The 25860-nt window shown below is 44.9% G+C and overlaps 1 protein-coding gene across 2 annotated transcripts; it reads left to right on the forward strand.

Annotated features, from left to right (window-relative positions):
* Window positions 1-284: 284 nt before the first annotated feature.
* LOC311102755 (C-1-tetrahydrofolate synthase, cytoplasmic-like) lies at window positions 285-25860 on the forward strand. Of its 2 annotated transcripts, XM_084144144.1 has the most exons (27): window positions 285-429; window positions 3559-3643; window positions 4037-4096; window positions 4193-4246; window positions 4405-4541; window positions 12713-12813; window positions 13738-13874; window positions 14117-14228; window positions 14413-14540; window positions 15176-15273; window positions 15529-15702; window positions 15918-16054; window positions 16168-16214; window positions 16317-16424; window positions 16552-16626; window positions 16735-16837; window positions 16947-17023; window positions 17124-17264; window positions 17450-17518; window positions 17971-18082; window positions 18181-18320; window positions 18776-18817; window positions 19208-19308; window positions 19407-19584; window positions 23989-24096; window positions 24340-24492; window positions 24609-25860. In XM_084144144.1, exons 1-27 carry the CDS (start codon window positions 392-394, stop codon window positions 24696-24698), a joined length of 2805 nt encoding a protein of 934 aa, XP_084000270.1. In that variant the 5' UTR covers window positions 285-391; the 3' UTR covers window positions 24699-25860. The 2 variants fall into 2 exon arrangements, with proteins under 2 accessions (XP_084000270.1, XP_084000271.1); XM_084144145.1 differs by lacking the exons at window positions 285-429; window positions 3559-3643; window positions 4037-4096; window positions 4193-4246; window positions 4405-4541 and adding an exon at window positions 7407-7669.

Consider the following 25860-nt stretch of genomic DNA (forward strand, 5'->3'; position numbering starts at 1 on the left):
CATTAGATTTTTCACAGATCTGCCTCCGCCTCTTGAGGTGGCGCGCAGGGGTGTAAATCTTATTGCGTCCTCTGTTGTAGGGGTTTTATATGATTTTAAGACGCATATGATTGGCCAACAGTTCCTGCCCTCAACTCAGACTGTTCTCTGGTAGGTTGACCGCATTGACAGCAACACAGATGACTCCACCCACTAGTATCTACGTCTTTAGTTACGTATGCCCATATTCTTAGAAGTTTTTATGGCCATAATTGTACGAGCATTATTGATGTGGGCTACGCTAGGATCGTAGCTAATTTACATCATTACCACCATAAGTAATCAGAATCAAAACTCAGTCAGAGGGAAGAGATACGTTGTTTTCACGGGACGAACTTTCTTTCAGCCAACAATGTCAGCCCAAATCATCAGTGGTAAAGAAGTTTCGGCGTAAGTGATTTACTGTCAGTTTTTGTAATATTTCTTACCATGTCTGTTGGATGAAATGGTTCTGCTTGGTTGTCGACCACAGCAAGTGTATCACGCACGTTTTTGTAACTTTGCTCGCTAGCACGTAACTCTGGTGCATGGTGCAGAAGTTTTAGAAAGCACTATGTTGATTTTGTGTAAACTTTTAACATCGCTTCCTCGTAGCAGTTTGGTGTTCTCACATATCTCTACGTTCTGTTGCATTCTGCAGACATTGTACATGGTGAACAACAGCCACATGCAAGCATGACTTGGCAACCTCATTCTATTCTAAATGTTCTGTAGAATCTCTCCCCAAAACTTTGCAAACAACAAACAAGGTTGGAACAGATTCTAAAGAATGTGTTCCTGAGAATTCCATACATCCATTATTCTCATGATGTTCCAAAATGTAAAAGTATCTGGTATCAACAGTATGCACTTGTTAGTCTGTAGCTAATAACTAACTGCATGTCCCACTTAGCTTACATTGTTATTTTGAACCTGAGGACGTCAAATGTCACTCATAGTTTTCCTCTTAGTCTCATGTCAAAGTGGATGGGAACAATGTCGCAAAAGTTTTTGCAGCTTTACTGGAATATTGTGAAAACATTCTGGGCGAAGTTGCTACTACAGAACTATAATGTTTCATTCTATTTCTATTGTTAATGTTGGTGCATTATTCCCAACCTTGATACAGTAGTATGTAATAGAATGTGCCTTTGACCCATTATTTTTTCATGTGAGTACTGACCTCCAGTTGATGGATAGATTGGACAATAGTAATATGCTCTATTAATTTGAGAGGCTAAATTGCATGTACTCCAAGACTCCCCTACATTTGATTTCAATTGATTTGTCTGGAAGATTTGTGAAATCCCCAAAACTATTTTCAATTAACTGCAAAGTTTCTCATATTTGCCATATTTGTTTCCCAGCAGTGTCCCTCCAGGTTTACTTGATAGCCACATGACTGACTATGCAGTTTTATCAAGAGTATTTTAGGTGACAACCTGACTTTTGATACATGAAGGAACTTTAATTCAGTAACTCATACTTCTCAGAAGACCTGACTGACCGTGCCCTCCTAACCGTGTCCCTCACACTACCCATTAGTCAATGATTTCAGGCTGAATGGCCCAAAGCCACATATTCTTAATTTACATCCTTTTCTTCAATGAGTTCAGTTGCTGTGTGTGTGCACGCACAGCGAGCGCACCCGCTGCTGTGCTAATGAACTTTGTGCATATAGGGTCATTGAAGAGGAGTAGCGTTCAGTAAGTAATTAAACCAATATGTTGCAGAGTAGCTGCAAAAGAACTACCGTACTACACTGTGACCTTGATCAGAGTACAACACTGTTGATGTCCTGAGTCCCACAAAGGAATTTGGTCTGTGTTGACCAATGATGGATTAGGTAACTCCCCTTCTCTGCTGATACAATATAGACTAGAGTTGGCACCATTTTTTATGTGCAACATAAATAATAATAATACATAATCCTTTGAATTGTCATGGTCTAAGAGTGTTGGTTGTTGATTCATCATATCTAATGATGATTGTTGTTTTTTGTTTAGTCTTCGGTTTGGTTGAAAATACAGGACAGGGTTCTCTCCAAATAATGTAAGAGAGGCGCTGTGACACCTTGTGGACTGGCTGCGCCACTATGTAATAATAAATAAATAAAATCCTTATCCTGTAAGGCAATTTGGCAGTTACAGGTGTTCAAAAATGCCAAAAACTGCCTCCCTCCGGGCCTCCCCTCCAGCCATGTTTAATACAAACTGGTGTTAACTGTATTATTGGCTCCTTGGTGGAAAAAGGCATGCAAAAAGCTAGTTGCATTCTTTGCAAGTGGTTAATCACAGACATGCTGCACAGCTCTCTGCAGGCAATAGTATTCACATGATGCACGAGTAAAACATGCTGCTCTTTAGCCTATATTGAATGCTGTGCGTTGTGTTCAGAGTCAAAGGTCTTGAGAAACTTACTTAAAGAATGCTCATTGTGTAAAAACACTGTTCTGAGCAGTAGTTGATGTTGAAATTACACCTTGATAGGCCTAATTGGACATTCTCAATTGTGTGCAGACTTTGCAAACAACATAATTGATTTATCAATAGTTGAACAAACCAACTTTCAAACCAACTTAAAACATGTCTGAAAACAAATCAATATTGCCTTATGTATATTTGTATTGCACTGTTCCTGTCAGTTAAATTACTTGCCAAGACAGAGTTATTTAATTTTGTTAAAGAGTAGAGTGCTTTGAGTATTTAAACACAGAAAAACACTACAGTTTCTGTGTTACCTCACCTTACTCACTTAACTCCCATCTGTTGTTGGCTATGATTGCTTGAATAAGTGTTTCCCCTACAAATTTTTTCAGCAGCGTTGGCAAAGGTTGGTGGGTTCTCCTACTCTCATTGCTGTGCGGGGCGCTGCTGTTAAATGAATATAGGGAAAATACTGCTTATCTGACCCTTTTTGCTTAGGTACTACCACTCTATTGTGCCATGTGCCAATCAGTCCCTGTATCTATGACTGAACCAAGAGGTCTTACTGTGGTCTGCAGCCAAGCCGTGATGAGATGCTGACAACCCTAAAATCCCTCTCTCTCAAATAACTGTTTAGTTGATAGAAAAGGGCCTAAGATAAGGCAAAGTCGCTGTGATGCCCCTCCAAGATGGCTTCATTTGGCTGGGCCGGTGGATTTTCATGGACATCACTTAGTGTAACAATCTAATTCCTTAGCAAGACTTTCTCTGTCACATATTGTACATTGCTGTCCACTCCCATGCCAAAATAGCCAGCTATTACACCCAAGGTTGCCTGTGGTCTGAGTCGCTTAGCGCTACAAGGGCTGGTTCTTAGCATTGCACTACAGGGGGTGCTCTCTGCCATACCCCTGGAGTTGTCCCTCAGCTGGTAATCATGCTGCACCTCACCTCCTCCGAAGATCTGAGGTGTCCTGTGGACAGATGGAGGTCCATGGTTCAGTGGTGTCTGGGAACACCACGTCCCTGTAAGACCCTCCAGGTTCTACCCCTGAGTAACGGTCCCCCTGCTTTCTCTCTGTGAGACTGACTGTAGCTCCTCTTGTGTCCACAGGCAGGTGAGGGAGAGGCTGAAGAAGGATGTGGAGCAGATGAAGACTCAGGACCCTAACTTTCGACCAGGTCTGGTTGTGTTACAGGTAAGTGCAAGAGTTTGTTTTTAGGGATATAGTTCAAATCTTGATTCTGATTCTCCCATGTAGCCTATTTTCCCATGGCCTGTTTCCCTAGACGGTCAATTAAAAGGATTTGTATCATTTGAGTGTCCTTGAGATAGTCATGAATTTGTGCTGTATGCTAAAAGGGGTACAGAATAAAGCCTGGGGGTCATATCTTTCCTCAGGCAGATTCAGAACCACTCGCTCAGAGTGGAGAGGGGAATTTATTCCATTCTTAAATGGCAGCTAGTTGAATTATGAAACATTATGTATATATTAACTGACATTGGTTATTCACTCATTGACTGGTTTTTAAAGCATTATTGGAACACATGAAGACTACATATTTGCTCCATTCTGCTATGTACTTTTCAGGTGGGGGACAGAGATGATTCAAACCTCTACATCAGCATGAAGCTGAAGGCAGCAGCTGAGGTAAATAACAGTACAAAGTTTGATGTGATCATTTATGTTTCATACATATTCCACATTGTTCCCTGTTCACTTCATAAACTCTTGTTTTTCTTGTAGATTGGAATAAATGCCACACACCTAAGGCTCCCAGAGACTGCCACAGAGGATGAGGTGAGGAGGGATCCTGAGGGGGTTGACATCACAGCTTGCATAGCGTCTCTTCCTGGTGGTCCCTGCAGGCTACTTTCTGTCACTCTTTGTCTCACTCATTCCCTTTCTTTCGATTTCTTTCCCGTCCACGCTCTTTTACACACCCGATATCTCTGTAGGTGCTGCACAGCATTACGGAGGTGAATGAGAACTCTGCTATCCATGGCCTCATCGTTCAGCTGCCTCTGGACTCCATCCACAAAATAGATACTGAGAAGGTGACTAACGCTGTGGCCCCAGAGAAGGATGTAGATGGGTAAGCACTAAGATGTTTCAACATGTTTGTGATGTTCTGTGTGACCAGTTTACTGTCATCAAAGACAGCTCTCAAAAGCCAATCAAACTGTGATAAACTTCTCAAAAAAATGTGTGCATTTTTCTAGTGACACTCAGGTAAATCATGGAGCTTTCACGTCCACACAATGAAACCACTTTGCCATTCTCGAAGCGTTCTAGTTGCATTTGTGTAGTGTAAACCATGATTATCTTGTGTTTTATTGGACAATTGGCCTAATTTGTGACTAATCTGTGACTTGTATTAGTGTGTTTTGGAAGCTCCATTCATCCCCCACTCCTCTAAATGACTGTTGCAGGGTTCCCCAATTTTTTTTATATAAAAGACTGTAAAAACACCAACAAATCAGCTTCAATTGATTTTAATTTTGGTTATCTGTTCCAAAGTATTCCCATGCATAATAGAGAGAATGTATATGTGATCATGCACAAATGTAAGCAAGGTTTAGACAAATATTATATCTGTTTGGGCTTCATCCGGTCAATTTGCAGTCTACAAATTATTTTTAATTCTGTTCCGGCCCCCTGACCATCCGCTCAAGAACAAATCGGCCCGCGGCTGAATCTATACTGAACTAAAATATAAACGCAACATGTAAAGTGTTGGTCCCATGTTTCATGAGCTGGAATAAAAGATCCCAGAAATGTTCCATAAGCACAAAAAGCTTATTTCTGTCAAATGTTGTGCACAAATTTGTTTACATCTCTGTAAGTGAGCATTTCTCCTTTGCCAAGAAAATCCATCCTCCTGACAGGTGTTGCATATCAAGAAGCTGATTAAATAGCATGATAATTACACAGGTGCACCTTGTCCTGGGGACAATAAAAGGCCACTCTAAAATGTGCAGTTTTGTCACACAACACAATGCCACAGATGTCTCAAGTTTTGAGGGAGCATGCAATTGGCATCTTGACTGCAGGAATGTCCACCAGAGCTGTTGCCAGAGAATTAAATGTTAATTTCTCTACCATAAGCCGCCTCCAACAACGTTTAAGAGAATTTGGCAGTGCGTCCAACCGGCCTCACAACTGCAGACCACTGTCATGCGGTATGACACAGAGAAGCGGTCCAGGGAGCCCACTCCCATACTTCCGGCTTCTTGTCTGGCGTCAACGCACAACACCATGAGGAAACCAGAGGGTAAAATAGGGAAACATGATGGGAATCAGGTGTGTGCAATCAAGACAAAACAAGTGGAAAACAAAAACATAGATCGGTGGCAGCTACAGTGAGGGAAAAAAGTATTTGATCCCCTGCTGATTTTGTACGTTTGCCCACTGACAAAGAAATGATCAGTCTATAATTTTAATGGTAGGTTTATTTGAACAGTGAGAGACAGAATAACAACAAAAAAATCCAGAAGAACGCATGTCCAAAATGTTATAAATTGATTTGCATTTTAATGAGGGAAATAAGTATTTGACCCCCTCTCAATCAGAAAGATTTCTGGCTCCCAGGTGTCTTTTATAGAGGTATCGAGCTGAGATTAGGAGCACACTCTTAAAGGGAGTGCTCCTAATCTCAGTTTGTTACCTGTATAAAAGACACCTGTCCACAGAAGCAATCAATCAATCAGATTCCAAACTCTCCACCATGGCCAAGACCAAAGAGCTCTCCAAGGATTTCAGGGACAAGATTGTAGACCTACACAAGGCTGGAATGGGCTACAAGACCATCGCCAAGCAGCTTGGTGAGAAGGTGACAACAGTTGGTGCGATTATTCACAAATGGAAGAAACAAAAAAAATAACTGTCAATCTCCCTCGGCCTAGGGCTCCATGCAAGATCTCACCTCGTGGAGTTGCAATGATCATGAGAACGGTGAGGAATCAGCCCAGAACTACACGGGAGGATCTTGTCAATGATCTCAAGGCAGCTGGGACCATAGTCACCAAGAAAACAATTGGTAACACACTACGCCGTGAAGGACTGAAATCCTGCAGTGCCCGCAAGGTCCCCCTGCTCAAGAAAGCACATATATAGGCCCGTCTGAAGGAGGAATGCTGCCTATGACCCCAAGAACACCATCCCCACCGTCAAACATGGAGGTGGAAACATTATGCTTTGGGGGTGTTTTTCTGCTAAGGGGACAGGACGACTTCACCGCATCAAAGGGACGATGGACGGGGCCATGTACCGTCAAATCTTGGGTGAGAACTTCCTTCCCTCAGCCAGGGCATTGAAAATGGGTCGTGGATGGGTATTCCAGCATGACAATGACCCAAAACACACGGCCAAGGCAACAAAGGAGTGGCTCAAGAAGAAGCACATTAAGGTCCTGGAGTGGCCTAGCCAGTCTCCAGACCTTAATCCCATACAAAATCTGTGGAGGGAGCTGAACGTTCGAGTTGCCAAACGTCAGGCTCGAAACCTTAATGACTTGGAGAAGATCTGCAAAGAGGAGTGGGACAAAATCCCTCCTGAGATGTGTGCAAACCTGGTGGCCAACTACAAGAAATGTCTGACCTCTGTAATTGCCAACAAGGGTTTTGCCACCAAGTACTAAGTAATGTTTTGCAGAGGGGTCAAATACTTATTTCCCTCATTAAAATGCAAATCAATTTATAACATTTTTGACATGCGTTTTTCTGGATTATTTTGTTGTTATTCTGTCTCTCACTGTTCAAATAAACCTACCATTAAAATTATAGACTGATCATGTCTTTGTCAGTGGGCAAACTTACAAAATCAGCAGGGGATCAAATACTTTTTTCCCTCACTGTAGTACTCCGGTGACGACGAACGCCGACGCCTCCCCCCCCCCCCCACCCCCCCCCGGCCTCGGGGACGGCCAGGAGGATGCGGAGCAGGGCGAGTCGGATGACGACGGTGGAAATCCCTCAACAGGGAGGGATCGAGGTTGTCCCTCCTAGGAACCCAGCACCGTTCCTCCGGACCGTACCCCTCCCACTCCACGAGATACTGCAGGCCCCCCACCCGACGCCTCGAATCCAGGATGGCCCGGACCGAGTACGCCGGTGCCCCCTCGATGTCCAGTGGGGGTGGAGGAACCTCCCGCACCTCAGACTCCTGGAGCGGACCAGCTACCACCGGCCTGAGGAGAGACACATGGAACGAGGGGTTAATACGGTAATTAGGAGGGAGCTGTAACCTATAACATACCTCGTTCAATTTCCTCAGGACTTTAAATGGCCCCACAAACCGCCGACCCAGCTTCCGGCAGGGCAGGCGAAGGGGCAGATTTCGGGTCGAGAGCCAGACCCTTACTACGGTGGCGGTCGGCGCTCGCCTTCTGTCGCCTGATAGCCCGTTGCAAGCATACATGGACAGCGTTCCAGGTCTCCTCCGAGCGCCGAAACCATTCATCCACCGCAGGTGCCTCGATCTGGCTCTGATGCCATGGTGCCAGGACCGGCTGATAACCTAGTACACACTGAAATGGAGACAGGTCAGTAGAGGAGTGGCGGAGGGAGTTTTGGGCCATCTCTGCCCAGGGGATGTACACCGACCAATCCTCCGGCCGGTCCTGGCAATATGACCTCAGAAACCTACCCACATCCTGGTTTACTCTCTCCACCTGCCCATTACTCTCGGGGTGAAACCCTGAGGTCAGGCTGATCGAGACCCCCAGATGGTCCATGAATGCCCTCCAGACCCTTGATGTGAACTGGGGACCCAGATCAGACACTATATCCTCAGGTACCCCGTAGTGCCGGAAGACGTGTGTAAACAGGGCCTCAGCAGTCTGTAGGGAGACCGGGCAAAGGAATGAGATGGCAGGACTTAGAAAACCGATCCACAGCGACTAAGATCGTGGTATTCCCCTGTGACGGGGGGAGGTCCGTAAAGAAATCCACCGATGGGTGTGACCACGGCCGTTGTGGAACGGGTAGAGGTTGTAATTTCCCTCTGGGCAGGTGTCTAGGTGCCTTGCATTGGGCCCACACCGAGCAGGAGGTAACATAAACCCTCACGTCCTTAGCTAATGTAGGCCACCAGTACTTCCCACTAAGACAGGGCACTGTCAGACCGATGCCAGGATGACTAGAAGAGGGTGACGTATGAGCTCAATAGATCAATCGATCGCGGACATCAGACGGAACGTACACATGACCCACTGGACACTGGGGGGGAGTGGGCTCCGTGCGTAACGCCCGCTCGATGTCCGCGTCAACCTCCCATACCACCGGTGCCACCAGACAAGAAGACGGAAGTATGGGAGTGGGCTCCCTGGACCGCTCCTCTGTGTCATACAGTCGGGACAGAGCGTCTGCCTTAGCATTCTGGGAACCTGGTCTGTACAAGAGGGTGAAAACAAAACGTGTGAAAAACATGGCCCACCTTGCCTGGCGAGGGTTCAGTTTCCTCGCCGCCCGGATGTACTCCAGATTGCGGTGGTCAGTCCAAATGAGAAAAGGGTGTTTTGCCCCCTCAAGCCAATGTCTCCACGCCTTCAGAGCCTTAACAACAGCTAACAGCTCCCGGTCCCCCACATCATAGTTTTGCGTACCCGAGCGCTGAGACAGTACAACTCCTATCCCAGCCTCGGACGCGTCCACCTCGACTATGAATGCCAAGGAAGGATCCGGATGAGCCAGCACGGGAGCTGAGGTGAACAGAGCCTTCAGGTGACCAAAAGCCCTGTCCGCCTCAGCTGACCACTGCAGGCGCACCGGTCCCCCCTTCAGCAAGGAGGTAATGGGAGCCGCTACCTGACCAAAGCCCCGGATAAACCTCCGGTAGTAGTTTGCAAACCCTAAGAATTGCTGCACTTCCTTTACCGTGGTTGGAGTCGGCCAATTACACACGGCTGAAATGCGGTCATTTTCCATCTCCACCCCTGACGCGGACCGGCGGTATCCTAAGAAGGAGACAGACTGTTGAAAGAACAGACATTTCTCAGCCTTGACAGGTCATGTTCCAACAGTCGACCAAGCACCCTGCGCACCAGGGACACATGCTCGGCCCGTGTAGCGGAGTAGATGAGAATATCATCTATATACAACACTACAGCCTGTCCGTGCAGGTCCCTGAAAATCTCATCAACAAAGAATTGGAAGACTGAGGGAGCATTCATCAACCCGTACGGCATGACGAGGTACTCATAGTGCCCAGAGGTGGTACTAAATGCCGTCTTCCACTCATCCCCTCCCGGATACGCACCAGGTTGTACGCGCTTCAGAGTTCCAATTTGGTGAAGAATTGCGCCTCGTGTAATGACTCTGTCATACTCGCAATGAGCGGTAGTGGATAACTGTACTTAACAGTTATCTGATTGAGACCTCGATAGTCAATGCACGGGCGCAACCCTCCATCCTTCTTCTTCACAAAAAAGAAACTAGAGGAAGCAGGGGAAGTGGAAGGCCGAATGTATCCCTGTCCCAGAGATTCAGAGACATATGATTCCATAGCTGCCGTTTCCTCCTGTGACAGAGGATACACGTGACTCTGAGGAAGTGCAGCGCCCTCCCGGAGATTTATCGCACAATCCCCCTGTCGATGGGGTGGTAATTGAGTCGCCTTCCTTTTACAGAAGGCGAGAGCCAAATCGGCATATTCGGGGGGAATGTGCATAGTGGAGACCTGGTTTGGACTCTCCACCATAGTTACACCTACGGAAACACCTACACACCTCCCCGAGCACTGACGTGACCATCCCTTGAGAGCCCTCTGTTGCCACGAGCATCCCTCTGAGCCCTCTCATTCCATCCCGCGCTGGCTGCCAAGGTCCTGAAGTCCAGTGCGAAGTCCTGTGCACTCCTCCTCCCCTGTCTGAGGTGGAACAACCGTTCCCCTGCCGCTCTCCCCTCCGGTGGATGATCAAATACACCCCGGAAGCGGCGGGTGAAATCCTCATAGCGCACCGATGCTGCGTCTATTCCTCCCCACTCAGCGTTGGCCCACTCGAGTGTTTTCCCCCGACAGACAGGAGATGAGGGCGGACACGCTCTCGTATCCCGAGGGAGCCGGGTGGATGGTTGCCAGGTAAAGCTCCACCTGGAGCAGAAACCCCTGGCACCCGGCAGCTGTTCCATCATATGCCCTCGGGAGCGAGAGCTGAATCCCACTGGATCTAGGTGGTGAAGAAGTAGACAGCGATGTGGGGGGATTTGTAGTGGGAGGAGGTGTAGGCAAACCCCCCCTCTCCCATCGCTCCATCGACTGTAGTACTCGATCCATGGCTGTGCCGAGAGTCTGTAGCATGGTCGAGTGCTACTGGATGCGTTCCTCCACTGATACTGGAGGAATGGATGTACCTGCTGACTCCATTATGGGTGCGTGATTCTGTCATGCGTCAGTGTGTAGCGGTAGGACGGAGTCAGGCGCAGGACACAGAACTTAGTAAACAATGTACTTTACTTAACAAAAGTAACAGAGCATATCTTCCACGCAGGGAAGAAAAATACCAGCTCACAAGAAAGACAGCAAAACAAAGAACAATCACACACAACACCATGAGGAAACCAGAGGGTAAAATGGGGAAACAAATTAACGTGATGGGAATCAGATGTGTGCAATCAAGACAAAACAAGTGGAACACAGAAACATAGATCGGTGGCAGCTATTACTCCGGTGACGACGAATGCCGAAGCCTGCCCGAGTAAGGAGGAGGGGAAACCTCGGCTGAATTCGTGACAACCACGTGTAACCACGCCAGTCCAGGACCTCCACATCCAGCTGCTTTACCTGCGGGATCGTCTCAGACCAGCCACCCGGACAGCTGATGAAACTGAGGAGTATTTCTGTCTGTAATAAAGCCCTTTGTGGGGAAAACTCATTCTGATTGGCTGGGCCTGGCTCCCAAGCTGGTGGGCCTATGCCCTCCCAGGCCCACCCATGGCTGCGCCCCTGCCCAGTCATGTGAAATCCATAGATTAGGGCCTAATGAATTTATTCAAATTGACTGATTTTCCTTATATGAGCTGTAACTCAGTAAAATCGTTGAAATTGTTGCATGTTGCGTTTTATTTTTGTTCAGTATAGTTGATGATCTCTGCTCTATTGATTCTGATTGTCCTCTGGGCTTACTGAGAGACCAGTAAAAGAGCTTCTGCACTACACTTAGCTGGGCCTGTTAAAAAGACAGCACCTGAATTACAACCAGAGTACTAATGATGAGGACATTGATTTATGTCATCCGCTCAAAAGAGTAATGATTTTCTCTGAGGGTTCTAATCATGCATAGCTTGTGTTGGGGGAGATAATGATGGAATGGGGAACTGAAAGAAGGCATTATAGGAAATACAATGTACCATCAGAAGGAGCCTATATGAGTATGTACAGTGGGGTCCGAAATGATTGACACCCTTTATAAAGATGAGCAATAATGACTGTATAAAATCAATAACTCAAATACTGTATGCACCAAAAAATGGGGGAATTATATTATTTTATACAATTGCTTTAAAAAACCGATTTTGTTTAAGGTGAATAATGATGAGTGAAAAAGTTAAGAGGGCCTAAGACCATACCCTCAAGATATGCTAACCTCTCACCATTACCAATAACAGGGGAGGTTAGCATGTCTTGGGTATGATCTTTGACCTGTGTAACTTTCTCACTCATCATTATTCACGATTTATTCATGGTAGCATCCACATTAATATAGTAGTGTTTAGAAACATATTCTATTCTTATTTAGAACAAAAAGGACTCCAAAATGACACTACATTATTTACCATTTTATTTCTATTGGGCACAAAATAATCTGAAACATGACCAAAATGAACTGCAAATGCATCCAACAAATTTGTAGCGTCAGAAGCTTGATGTAGTCATTGCGTGCTAGGAATATGGGACCAAATACTAAACTTTTGACTTTTTATTTTATTTATACGATTCTTTAGGGGTGTCAATTTTGACCCCTACCTTTTTTAGAAAAAATTAACATTACTTGTTAAACAAAAGCTCTTTCTCTGAGCAATTGTATTAGTATAAACTAATATAATTTCCCCAAAAATTGGAGCATACAATATCTCTTAGTATTTGAATAACAATTTTTTGAAAGTCATTATTGCTCATCTTTATCAAGGGTGTTAATAATTTCGTTTATCAAGGGTGTTAATAATTTCGGACCCCACTGTATGTGTAAGTATGACTAACTCTTAGAGGTTAGAATTGTTTATCAGAAACCAGATGCTGATAATGAGTGTACTGTTTGTGTGTTCCCAGTCTGACCAGTATAAACGCAGGGAAACTGTCCCGTGGGGACCTGGGTGACTGTTTCATCCCCTGTACTCCTAACGGCTGCATGGAGCTCATCAGACAGACTGGTGGGTACAGCAGAGAAAATATTTATGACCCAATGCCAATCAGCTGAATCACTTGATTTGAATGATAATGAAAAATGTAGATTTCCTCCAAAATAGACATACCCAAAAGTTATAATCTTTCATGATGGCCATAAACAATAACTAGTAATACTGCATAGTTCTAGAAAGGACTGGAACTCTCCTTTCTGGTAGAAATAGTTATAAATTGCTGAGGTGTACTCACTTTTGAGGACAAGCTCAAGTGCGTCGTACAAATATTATGAAAATATATAAAATCATAGTTTTTTTCAGATTCAACAAAAGTGGGGGAATAGGACTTGAGAAGCTTTTAAAATATAGTAACAATCAAATTATGACTTACTATAAGACTTCACCTTTCATTTAACTGTAAAATAAATATGATCATATTTAGTGACAGTACAAATTTGGCCCCATTTCATATAACTGATGACGAAGCATTTTCTGCGAAGCCTCCTCTGAGCGATGCAGAGACACGTTAGAACTTCAGCTTTACACACAAAAAAGCTTTACACACTTTTCGTCCCTCTGTGACCAAGAGAAAGTGGTCATAACGAGATGAAACCACAACTGCAAGACTGTCCCCTTTCGTATGCCGTCTCCAAGGTTTGGCTCCGTCGCTCAGAGGGAGAGCAAATCGATTATTTGTCTGGATAGGCCAGAAAATGTGACACGTCATTCCCTATGCAAATTTGGGGTGTGAAACCTGACACTTCAAGTCTGCTCCGCTGACAGAGTGGTAGTGGAGAGCAGACAGATGGGGCTTTCTGCCACTATAAGGCACAGGACCCTACGACGTTCAGATCGCTTTGTACACCAAAATGTCAGTCGGAACCGGTCCAGGACCGCTCAAAGTCCCCCACATAAGAGGTACGCAAAAGTGCTCAATTTAATGATTGTGTGCAGGTGTGTCCGTGGCCGGGAAGAAAGCTGTGGTGATTGGCCGCAGTAAGATTGTGGGTGCGCCCATGCATGACCTGCTGCTGTGGAACCACGCTACTGTGACAACCTGCCACTCAAAAACTACTGACCTCCCTGCTGAGGTAAACCCAAGCCCAGAACATGTCACATGCTCACTCAGAACATGAAAACAGTCACAACCATAACCTGTCATATACAGGCCATTACTACAGCCAACTCATCATGACCATGTATAAAGGTAGCTAACATGTCACATACAGATCCCATATACAGCAGCACTAATGTACATTAGATTGACACTCATTCCATGAAACACACTAATATAGTATTTTGAGGAGATCCATCCAGTCCCCTCTCTTTCCAGGTGGGCAGAGCAGACATCTTGGTGGTTGGGATCGGGAAAGCAGAGATGGTGAAGGGAGATTGGGTAAAGAAAGGAGCGGTGGTCATCGACTGTGGCATTAATCACATCCTAGGTTAGTATGGTCCCCTCCATTGGTTTCCATTTTGACAAGTAGTCTTTATTGGGGGGGAACAAATGTGTGCGCTAAACATTAGTGTATCATCAGTTCTCCATGGAGCTGGCGCTTTTCTTTATGGGTAAAGTTTAGGGGCACTTATGCTTGTTTTGACTGCATTGTACCTCTCTGTGCTCCTCAGATGAGACGAGGCCCAGTGGGAAGCGCGTGGTGGGGGATGTGCACTACTCCTCTGCTAAGGAGCAGGCTGGCTTCATCACTCCAGTACCAGGAGGAGTGGGGCCCATGACTGTGGCCATGCTCATGCAGGTAGGTGGGACCAACCGGGTATTGAACACGGGTCGTCTGTACGCCTCAAGAATACGTTAGCCCACCAAGCTAAAGCGTAGGAACACAAGTCCTCAGATCTTAGGCAAGGTTACTCATCACGTGAGTGTAGCTTACCAATCCACCTCTGCTACAAGGGCAGTGGCATCCCTACTAGTAATCACACAAACCACACCATCTCCAAATTTCATCCTGTGAGAATTCACATTTCAGGGGAAGAGTTGGTGGTCATTTTGTTTGTGATGGAGCAACTCCCTGTCCTGTGGCCTTATCAATGTCATTTACCTGTTTCCGCAGCATGACATTATGGCAAAAACAGACTAGGTTAAACTGAATGTGGAGCATTTTGTAGTAGATAAGGTGTTCCTTCAGAAGCTCATTTCCCTCTGTCTGGTAATCCTCTGAGATTAGGTAATTGCATTCTAACGACATGAATGAATGGAAAGCAATTTTTAGTTTTATTCACTTTTATGGCACATTCCCTGAGAATTAATAGCTTTTGTCCATAAGGCAGAACCATAGCAAATTGCCTTTGAGTTATGTACAAATTCCAAGCTGAATGTGTAAATCAGAGCTTTTTATTGGCTGTGGGTTTTGTGGCTTTTCTTCATCTCCAGAACACAGTGCTGAGTGCCAAGCGCTTCTTGGAGTCTCACCAGCCAGGCAAGTGGAGCATCACCTACACCAAGCTCATCCTGCAGAAGCCTGTGCCAAGGTTGGTCCCCTCATCCTCTGCCCACCTTCTCCTCTGATGTGGAATCAATGTATTTCGTAGTCGTTTAGTCATACTTTTAATACTCCTCCGTACTGTTGCTGAATAATGAAACCTTCCACTAACGGAGGAGGCGCTAGTCTTGGTTCTCTACCTTCATGGTGGAAAGCCCTAAACTTGGTCCTCAGAGACTTGCAAAACATTTTCTGTCTGCTGTTACTGCTGAATAAATGAGTGTGACCTGACTGTGGCCCTCAGTGACATCGTGATCTCACGTTCCTGCGTACCCAAGCCCATCGACCGGATGGCCAGGGAGGTGGGGCTGCTGTTGGAAGAGGTGGAGCTCTATGGGAAGACCAAGGCCAAGGTGCAGCTGGACATCCTCAAACGCCTGCGGGCACAGCCTAATGGGAAATACGTGGTTGTCGCTGGGTACGTTCTGTCTGTCTGGCTGTGTCTGTCTAGATATTTTGTACTGGGTACAATAACCTTTTGTTCTTGACTTGAATCTGTTATTTTTCTATCATGTTGTAGGTGTAACATGTACTACAGTGGCCTGGTACAGAACTCTTGATTTATTAAGATTGATGATCTATTATGCTCTCTGAAACTTTTCACACCAGTGTTAATGTTGTCTGTATCTCTAGAATCACCCCCACCCCGCTGGGAGAGGGAAAGAGCACCACCACCATAGGACTGGTCCAGGCTCTGGGGGCTCACATGAAGCTCAACGTCTTCGCCTGTGTCCGCCAGCCCTCCCAAGGCCCCACCTTCGGGATCAAAGGTGAGCACTGGCTGATGCTGCTGTTTACTGACTGGTTGGATCCCTTTTGTGTGAAGGTGTTATCAATGCTCAGTTGTTATCGATGCTAAATCACTGGAATGTTCTGTCTACAGGAGGTGCTGCTGGAGGTGGATATTCCCAAGTTATTCCCATGGAGGAGGTACTGCACTGATTGATCTCCCTTCTATCCCAGACATGAATCATTTAGGAAGGGTGTGTCTGCATAAAGCTCTTTGACCATATAGCTTAATTCTGATTCCAGTTCAACCTCCACCTCACTGGCGATATCCACGCCATCACAGCTGCCAACAACCTGGTGGCGGCCGCCATCGACGCCCGCATGTTCCATGAAGCCACCCAAACAGACAAGGTGAACTCTCTCTGTTGTTGACCTCTGTTGTTGAGAAAGAGTGTTCTGCACAAGGTGGTATTCCATGTTTGATGAATGTGTGTGTCAGTCCATTTCATATCTTTCGCACTCATTACCTCTCCCACAGGCTTTATATAACCGTCTGGTCCCCCTTAGTGGAGGTCAGCGGACGTTTTCCCCCATCCAGATAAACAGACTAAAGGTAAAAACATCAGAACATCAGAACGTATCCATGGATAATACCGTTATCATCTTGGCTGTGCTAGTGAGAGAATTTCTCTGCAAGTGTCTGTGTGTATGATCCTTATAGAGACTGGGCATTGAGAAGACTGACCCCACCACTCTCACTGAGGAGGAGATCAACCGCTTCACCCGCCTGGACATGGACCCAGACTCCATCACCTGGCACAGAGGTACTGGAGATACACTGTGTCTGGGGAGACACAGGCAGCTGTTATTGTGTATACTGCATACTATGAGAAATGATGAGATGTAGTTTTATGGGTCTTTGCGTTATTTCAGTGTTGGACACCAATGATCGTTTCCTGAGGAAGATCACCGTTGGCCAATCACCGACTGAGAAGGGACACACTAGGGAGGTATTTCTAAGTTCATAGTGCACATGTTTTTCTACCATTAGTTAGTCACCTACTAATACTGACATGTTGACTCCTGTTCTGTCCCCCTCCCCTCCCCCAGGCCCAGTTCAGCATCTCGGTGGCCAGTGAGATCATGGCCGTGCTGGCTCTCACCAACAGCCTGGAGGACATGCGCCAGCGCCTGGCCAAGATGGTGGTGGCCACCAGCCGCAGCGGGCAGCCCATCACCACAGAGGACCTGGTCAGTGGCCCTAGTCTCCTTCCGCCACACGGTCAACCAACACAGACCGTCAACACATTCAATTGCTCTGTTTTTGACAACATTTACTGTGGTTGTGCAATGATCAGTGGTTGGATTGAGATTTGTGATGAGTGCTTGTTGATTCTGGGCTTCAAAGATTCTTCCTGCGCCTTCCCTCTGTGCAGGGTGTGAGTGGAGCCCTGACTGTGCTGATGAGGGATGCCATCAAGCCCAACCTGATGCAAACTCTGGAGGTGGGTGGGCCTCAGGGCCTCAGAGCCACGGGAGAGGGCTGAACTGTACTGGCCCGGCGACTGGAGGAGGGGGAAGCAAAGCAGCATGGGAAAATGGGTTTTAGATTCTTTAAATGTTTAGGGTAGTGTGGATGCGATGCTTCCTACATTCTCCTGGAGCAGTGATGACGCAGTCTGGAGTAGACAGATGGTGTCTGCTTGTGGCTGTTTTTAGTTTAGTTACTAATCCCCTATTTTTCTTTGAGAAGTACAGAGGCAGGATTTGGTCTAATCGACAGATATTTCAAAGCCTAGAACTTGCTTAGCTAAACTTATGTTGACTGCAGATAAGTGATTCTGAGTCTGTATGGTGTTTGATGGGGTAGACTGACTGCTGTGAGTCAGAATGGTGACATTGCCACAGGCTGTGTGTGTTCTGCTGCTGTATGACTGAGAGGTGTTTCTCTCAACAGGGAACACCTGTGTTTGTCCATGCCGGACCCTTCGCCAACATCGCCCATGGCAACTCCTCCATCTTGGCTGATAAGATAGCCCTGAAGCTGGTCGGACAGGAGGGCTTCGTGGGTGAGTGGGGCTAAAACACACAGACTCTCCCTTGGCAAGAAACAAAACTATGAACAACTCCTGTAATGTGAGTGTTGGTTGTCTGTCTCATCGAACAGTGACAGAGGCTGGGTTTGGCGCTGACATCGGCATGGAGAAATTCTTCAACATCAAATGCCGCTACTCCGGCCTGCGGCCTCACGTGGTGGTGCTGGTGGCCACCGTCCGAGCCCTGAAGATGCACGGAGGCGGACCAACGGTGAGTGACTGCATAGTTTACAGGCGGTCTCCGGAAATCGTTCTACCTCTGTCCTAATGGTGGTGCCAATGGGCAGCTTTCAGAAAGACTGCTTCAGAAAAAACAATCTAAGGACATGTTTTTACCCTCAAAGGCAAAAGAGTGGTTGCTCAGTGCAGTGAATTATAATCATCAGATCAGCCTAGAGAATGTTCACACGTTATTGTCACATATATATTCTCTTATGGAATGTCATATCCCCCGTCAATGAATGCAGGTGCACTGCTGAGAATGTAATTACATTTCCTGCTGTGTGGCGGTCACACAGGAAGACCTCATTCATATTCACTCTGCTGCTGCTTTAGCTCTACCCCCACAAACACTAGTAAGTTTCATGCCATTGGGTAGGGATTGATCCCATTATTGCTTATGCTATTTTGTTAATTTGGTGGCTTTTTGACTGGACTTTGCTGCAGGTTACTGCTGGGATGCCCCTGCCCAAAGAATATGTGGAAGAGGTAAGACTACTCCCCCCCCCCCCAATAATGGCATATTGCCCATCCTCTGCACTAAGTCTTGGTCGTAAGACTCAATCATTCATTAGAAGACATCAAGCGCATGAGTGTGGTATTTGCTCTGTGTCTTGTGACCTGGTTTAATTCTCATCTGATGCTATTAGTTGATCTGAACTACACAGGCCCATCCATTATTCAGTGAAATTAGATCCAGTTCACAAGCTCCTTTCATTTACATGGACCAGTGCCTAATGCCTACTGGTTACATGTGATCATCGATGTGAGTAGAAAATGGCTGCACTTAACTTGCTCTTCAAGATATCTCGGAGGTGTCTCTACAAAGGCAATGTAATGGCTATATATCAACAAGACCCATTGTGTGTTCTTGCGTAGAACCTTGAGCTGCTTGGGAAGGGCTGCAGTAACATGAGGAAACAGGTGGAAAATGCCACACACTTTGGAGTGCCAGTGGTGGTGGCCGTCAACGCTTTCAAGTAAGTCCTAGTCATGATCCGTGAGCATCTGAAACTATTTTACCCGTTGTCCTGTGTCTTAGTGCTTTGACCTCTGACCTTTGTGACCCTGACTGTAGGACAGACACTGAATCAGAGCTGGACCTGATCTGTAGCCTGGCCAAGGCAGCGGGAGCCTTCGATGCGGTGCGCTGCTCTCACTGGGCTGAAGGGGGTGCTGGTGCCGTGGCCCTGGGACAGGCTGTGCAGAGGGCTTCTGAGGCCCCCAGCGACTTCAAGTTCCTCTATGATGTAGAGGTAAAGCGAGCGTTGGCCTTACTGAAAGACCTTTTTTTTCACTTTATGACATACAGTACCAGTCAAAGGTTTGGACACACCTACTCATTCAAGGGTTTTTCTTTATTTTTACTATTTTCTACATTGTAGAATAATAGTGAAGACATCAAAACTATAAAATAACACATATGGAATCATGTAGTAACCAAAAAGGTGTTGAACAAAACCTCCAGGCTGTGTAAGGGCAATTTTACCAGGAAGGAGAGTGATTGAGTGCTGCATCATATGACCTGGCCTCCACAATCCCCCGATCTCAACCCAATTGAGATGGTTTGGGATGAGTCGGACGGCAGAGTGAAGGAAAAGCAGCCAACAATTGCCCAGCATATGTGGGAACTCCTTCAAGACTGTTGAAAAGCATTCCAGGTGAAGCTGGTTGAGAGAATGCCAAGAGTGTGCAAAGCTGTCATCAAGGCAAAGGGTGGCTATTTGAAGAATCACATTTGTTTAACACTTTTTTTGGTTACTACATGATTCCATATGTGTTATTTCATAGTTTTGATGTCTTCACTATTATTCTTCAATGTAGAAATAAAGAAAAACCCTTGAATGAGTAGGTGTGTCCAAACTTTTGACTGGTAGTGTAGGTGCATTGATTTAATCCTGCTCAGGTCGTAAGGTTTTTCTCATCTTGACTGTTCACTGGCTGGACTCTAATGCTATTATTATTATTATTATTATTATTCCATTCATCCCATCTCACCATCAGTCTTGTGTCATGTCCATAGATGAAATCACTGATTCACTTCTTATGCTCCGATGACTGTTTTAATCACAGAGTATTCATACATCAACCCCATGTCACTCCATCAGTCAATGTGCAACTGACAGGGGAGGAGGGATGTGCCTGTGACCCCCTGAGTCGAGGCTAGTCGAAATGTGAAATGGCACTATTCTCTACTACAGTGCATCTGTCATAGACAGGAGCAGGACTGCTGCCGTACGCCCCTCTGATGACTGGTGACTGGTGACTGCCCATACGACTGACTCAGAGCACCAGGGGAATCACTGAGAGGAGTACAGAGGAGAGGAGCAGTGGAATATTGGTTGATTCCTGATATAGGCTATGCAATGGCTACCCACTGGGCACAAACTGGTTCAATCAACATTGTTTCAATGTAATTTGTCAATGTATTGTGAAGTGAAATCTATGTGGAAAATACATTGAATTTGAAAAAAGTTATCAACGTAAACTGTTGTTTTGAGGGTGAAATTTCAACCACAGGATTATGTCATCATGGTAACCAAATTTCAACATAGGAAAAACCTTGTATAAAATATGTTGAATTTGTACCTTTAAAACAACGTCAGATCTTCAACGTTATATCCACTATCAGAAAAAAAACCAATAGGCTGGCAGCACCTCCTATTGGAGAATTGATCTATCTATAGCTATCCCTTTGGTCTCCCATCCAGGGTTTTAATCAAGCCCAGCTATGATATTTGTCACTGACTGTTACCAATGTGCTATCGTGAGAATGATTGGTGAGAGATCTCCACTTAAAAACTAAATTGATAAACTGTTGCTATCGAAGACATTCCAAAGGGAAGGATTAACAGAGCAAATTAAATGTGACCATACTTTGTCACTCATATCATAAATTATGCTATTTAGGCCTATATCGCGTTTGCAAAGTCATCAACAGCTAATTTTAAATTCAATCCAGAATTCAACAAAAAATAGACAATTCGATAGGCCTAGGGTTTCAAGCTCCGGTTGATTTTCAAATGTAATGATATTTAATGATATTGAATTGTGATTGGTTGTCAACACAACCAAATATCAACATTTGAAGGAGATGTATCTTTTGCTTGGATAGTTCTATCTGTGCCACTGACTTAGTCTGTCTTTAATTCCAGTTTGTTTACAAATTAATAATTGTTATGTTGGATTCACGTCTCCATCTCAACCAAAAATCTAAGTTAAAGAATAGGACTAAATCAAATCAAACTTTAAATGCACCTTTAAATAAAGTTTGATTTGATTTAGTCCTATTCTTCAACTTAGATTTTTGGCTGAGATGGAGACGTGAATCCAACATATAAATTATTACTTTGTAGACTAACTGAAATTGAAGACTAAGTCAGTGGCACAGATGGAACTAGCCAAGCACAAGATCAATCTCCTTCAAATGTTGATATTTGGTTGCATTGACAACCAAACACAATTCAATATCACTTTTGAAATACACTATATGTACAAAAGTATGTGGACACCCCTTAAAATTAGTGGATTTGGCTATTTCAGCCATACCATTGCTGACAGGTGTGTAAAATCGAGCACACCGCCACGCTATCTCCATAGACAAACATTGGCAGTAGAATGGCCCGTACTGAAGAGCTCAGTGACTTTCAATGTGGCACTGTCATAGGATGCCACCTATCCAACAAGTCAGTTCGTAAAATGTCTGCCCTGCTAGAGCTGCCCCGGTCAACTTTAAGTGCTGTTATTGTGAAGTGGAAACATCTAAGCGCAACAACGGCTCAGCCACGAAGTGGTAGGCCACACAAGCTCACAGAACTGGACCGCCGAGAGCTGATGCACGTAGCATGTAAAAATCTTCTGTCCTCGGTTGCAACACTCAATCCCGAGTTCCAAACTGCCTCTGGAAGCAACGTCAGCACAAGAACTGTTCGTCGAGAGCTTCATGAAATGGGTTTCCATGGCCGAGCAGCCGCACACAAGCCTAAGATAAACATGCGCAATGCCAAGCGTCGGTTGGAGTGGTGTAAAACTTGCCGCCATTGTTCTCTGGAGCAGTGGAAACGTGTTCTCTGGAGTGATGAATCACGCTTCACAATCTGGCAGTCCGATGGACGAATCTGGGTTTGGCCGACGCCAGGAGAACGCTACCTGCCTGAATGCATAGTGTCAACTGTAAAGTTTGGTGGAGGAGGAATAATGGTCTGGGGTTGTTTTTCATGGTTCGGGCTAGGCCCCTTAGTTCCAGTGAAGGGAAATCTTAACGCTACAGCATTCAATGACATTCTAGATGATTCTGTGCTTCCAACTTTGTGGCAACAGTTTGGGGAAGGCACTTTCCTGTTTCAGCATGACGATGCCTCCGTGGACAAAGTGAGGTCCATACAGAAATGGTTTGTCGAGATCGGTGTGGAAGAATTTGACTGGCCTGCACAGAGCCCTGACCTCAACCCTATCGACCACTTTTGGGATGAATTGGAACGCCGACTGCAAGCCAGGCCTAATCACCCAACATCAGTGGCCGACCTCCCTAATGCTCGTGGCTGAATGGAAGCCCCCGCAGCAATGTTCCAACATCTAGTGGAAAGCCTTCCCAGAAGAGTAGAGGCTGTTATAGCAGCAAAGGGGGACCAACTCAATATTAATGCCCATGATTTTGGAATGAGATGTTCGACAAGCAGGTGTCCATATACTTTTGGTCATGTAGTGTACAATAAATAGCCTATTAACTTGTCAACAAATGATATGCTGGATTCACTGCTCCAACTCAACCAAAAATGAATGTTAAAGAATGGGATTAAGCCAGTGGCTCAGATGGAACTATCCAAGCAGTAGATACATATCCTTTAAATGTTGATATTTGGTTGCGTTGTCAACCAAACACAATTCAATATGACTTTTACAGTAAATAGTCTTAACATTCAGCTATTTATGGTATCTTACAAACTAATGTAACATTCAACCTTCAAATGAGTAACACATCCATGGCCACATTGAGGTTAATTCATAATAATAACTTCATCATTATAAAGTGTGCATGTTCAAGATAGCATGCATAGGTCGTTGCAGGTCTGTGGAGATCTTCACAATTGCTGTTCTAATCTGTGGAGAATCTGGAACGGCATTGATTGCTTGCGCCATGTACTTTTAATGTAATCTCAACTGCAATCCAGGTAATTTGGTTCTGCTATTAGATGAAGCACAGTGATAACACTATGTTGTATAAATAAACAACATATCTGACATTGTATTCCCATTTGAACTTTAGTGTGCTTTTAAATGGTTGAAAGCGCAGTGATAGACATTTGTATGACAACTAAACCAAAAATCGGATTGGAATTTGGTTGTGCTTTTAGATGGTTGAAAGCATAGTGATAACACATTGGAAATTCAACTTACTTTTGGCTGTCTTTTTGAGATTTACATTGACATTTTAGTCATTTAGCAGATGCTCTTATCCAGAGCGATTTACAGTTAGATGGTTGTAATCTCATTGATCAACGTCTCAACCAAATATTACCCAATTATCCACGTTAAAATGACATGGTACTGTTGCAAATGCGTGCACTAAATTGAAACATGAGTGTAGATGGCCTGAACCAGTTCTATGGTACTCATATGTCGTGCATATGTGTATTTTTGTCTGTCTGAATCACCTTTAGCTGCCCATTGTGGATAAGATCCGGATCATTGCTCAGAAGATCTATGGGGCTGATGACATAGAGTTGCTGCCAGATGCCCAGCTCAAGGTGGAACTCTACACCAAACAGGTACAATAGCTATGAGACAAAGGATTTTAATGGAGACGGTTATTTGTTTACATGATTTCTGGAGCTCATTCTACTCAAGGACATGGGCCTTCTTCCTTCCATTGTCAACCTCATCCTTTAAGGTTCAAGAAAAAGAGACTTAAGGACAGACTTGAAAGAAAAAACAATTCTGTAAATAAAGACTTACATTTCTATTTGAGGTTATAATCTCCTTTCAGTGAATGCCATTCTTGTCTTGTTCAGGGCTTTGGGAATCTGCCCATCTGCATGGCAAAGACCCATCTGTCCCTGTCCCACGAGGCGGATAAAAAGGGGGTGCCCACAGGGTTCGTCCTGCCCATCAGAGACATCCGTGCCAGTGTGGGTGCTGGGTTCCTCTACCCTCTGGTTGGCATGGTAAGAAAGCACTGGCCTCAACAGAGAATCAACTGAATCAATGGCGAGTCAAATCCATCTCTTGATCAGAGGACACAAAAATACTGATATAGTAATTTTTTTCTGCCCCATCCTAGATGCCCACGATTCCAGGGCTGCCCACAAGGCCATGTTTCTACGACATTGACCTGGACCCTGAGACTGAGCAGGTCAACGGACTATTCTAATAGGGGCTCCACCCTGTTTACCTGAAGGAATCCACTAACACTACAGCTATACGAATGACATCAATACAACAACCAATAGTAGTTTACAGATATGGTTGATGTCTGTGATAATTCTGGATATTCTCTCTGTTGCGCTCTCTTTCTCTCTTTCGATCTCTATGTCTGTGATAATTCTGGATATTCTCTCTGTTGCGCTCTCTTTCGATCTCTATCTTTCATAAACAGTCGTGGTCTGTGGTCTGCAGCCCCCACAACGAGCCCTAATGAAATGTGGTGGAGCAGTAACTGGAAGCTCTTCCCTCCCCTGTCAATAATGTCCTGTATTTTTCACTCAGTCGCTGACGTCTGTCAATAATTCATTTGCGCTGCCCGTGGCCACTGAAGGGTAAACTAAAGAAACGTAATTAATTAGGAAACTGTTTGTCCCCCGAGACTAACTCTGTATTAGTATTCTAGCAGGGGGAAATGAGCTGCTTACATTCCTTCAATAATCACCTCTGAAAGTAAACAAACCTTCCCAGAAGTTACTGTATCTTATCCCTCCAGAAGTTACTGTATCTTATCCCTCCAGAAGTTACTGTATCTTATCCCTCCAGAAGTTACTGTATCTTATCCCTCCAGAAGTTACTGTATCTTATCCCTCCAGAAGTTACTGTATCTTATCCCTCCAGAAGTTACTGTATCTTATCCCTCCAGAAGTTACTGTATCTTATCCCTCCAGAAGTTACTGTATCTTATCCCTCCAGAAGTTACTGTATCTTATCCCTCCAGAAGTTACTGTATCTTATCCCTCCAGAAGTACAGTGTTGTTTGATAATACTGTGCATGGCAAGGAGACCCTAGGGAGAGGGAGGTCTCAGATCATGAATCAGGTGGTTATCTGTGTGATTTGTGTGTAAATCAGACTCTGTCTACTGCCATGGACTGGTAAAGACATGTGCCTTTGGATTCAAAACAGTGTTGAAAATTAAGCAGAACAAATTCTGACATTCCTTGTTGTTTAAAGATTTGTCCTAATTGTGCCTCTTCAAATATTTCATTTTTTTTTTATTTTCTTTGATATTGTAATATAGAATGACCAATGTATAATACTGTTAAAGTACTGTACACTAATTCATGACACTTTTAGATCAGAAAATAATGATTAAATGGAAAAAAAGTA

Source organism: Coregonus lavaretus (genome assembly GCF_964263955.1).
Source record: "Coregonus lavaretus genome assembly, chromosome: 27".
Lineage (NCBI taxonomy): Eukaryota > Metazoa > Chordata > Actinopteri > Salmoniformes > Salmonidae > Coregonus > Coregonus lavaretus.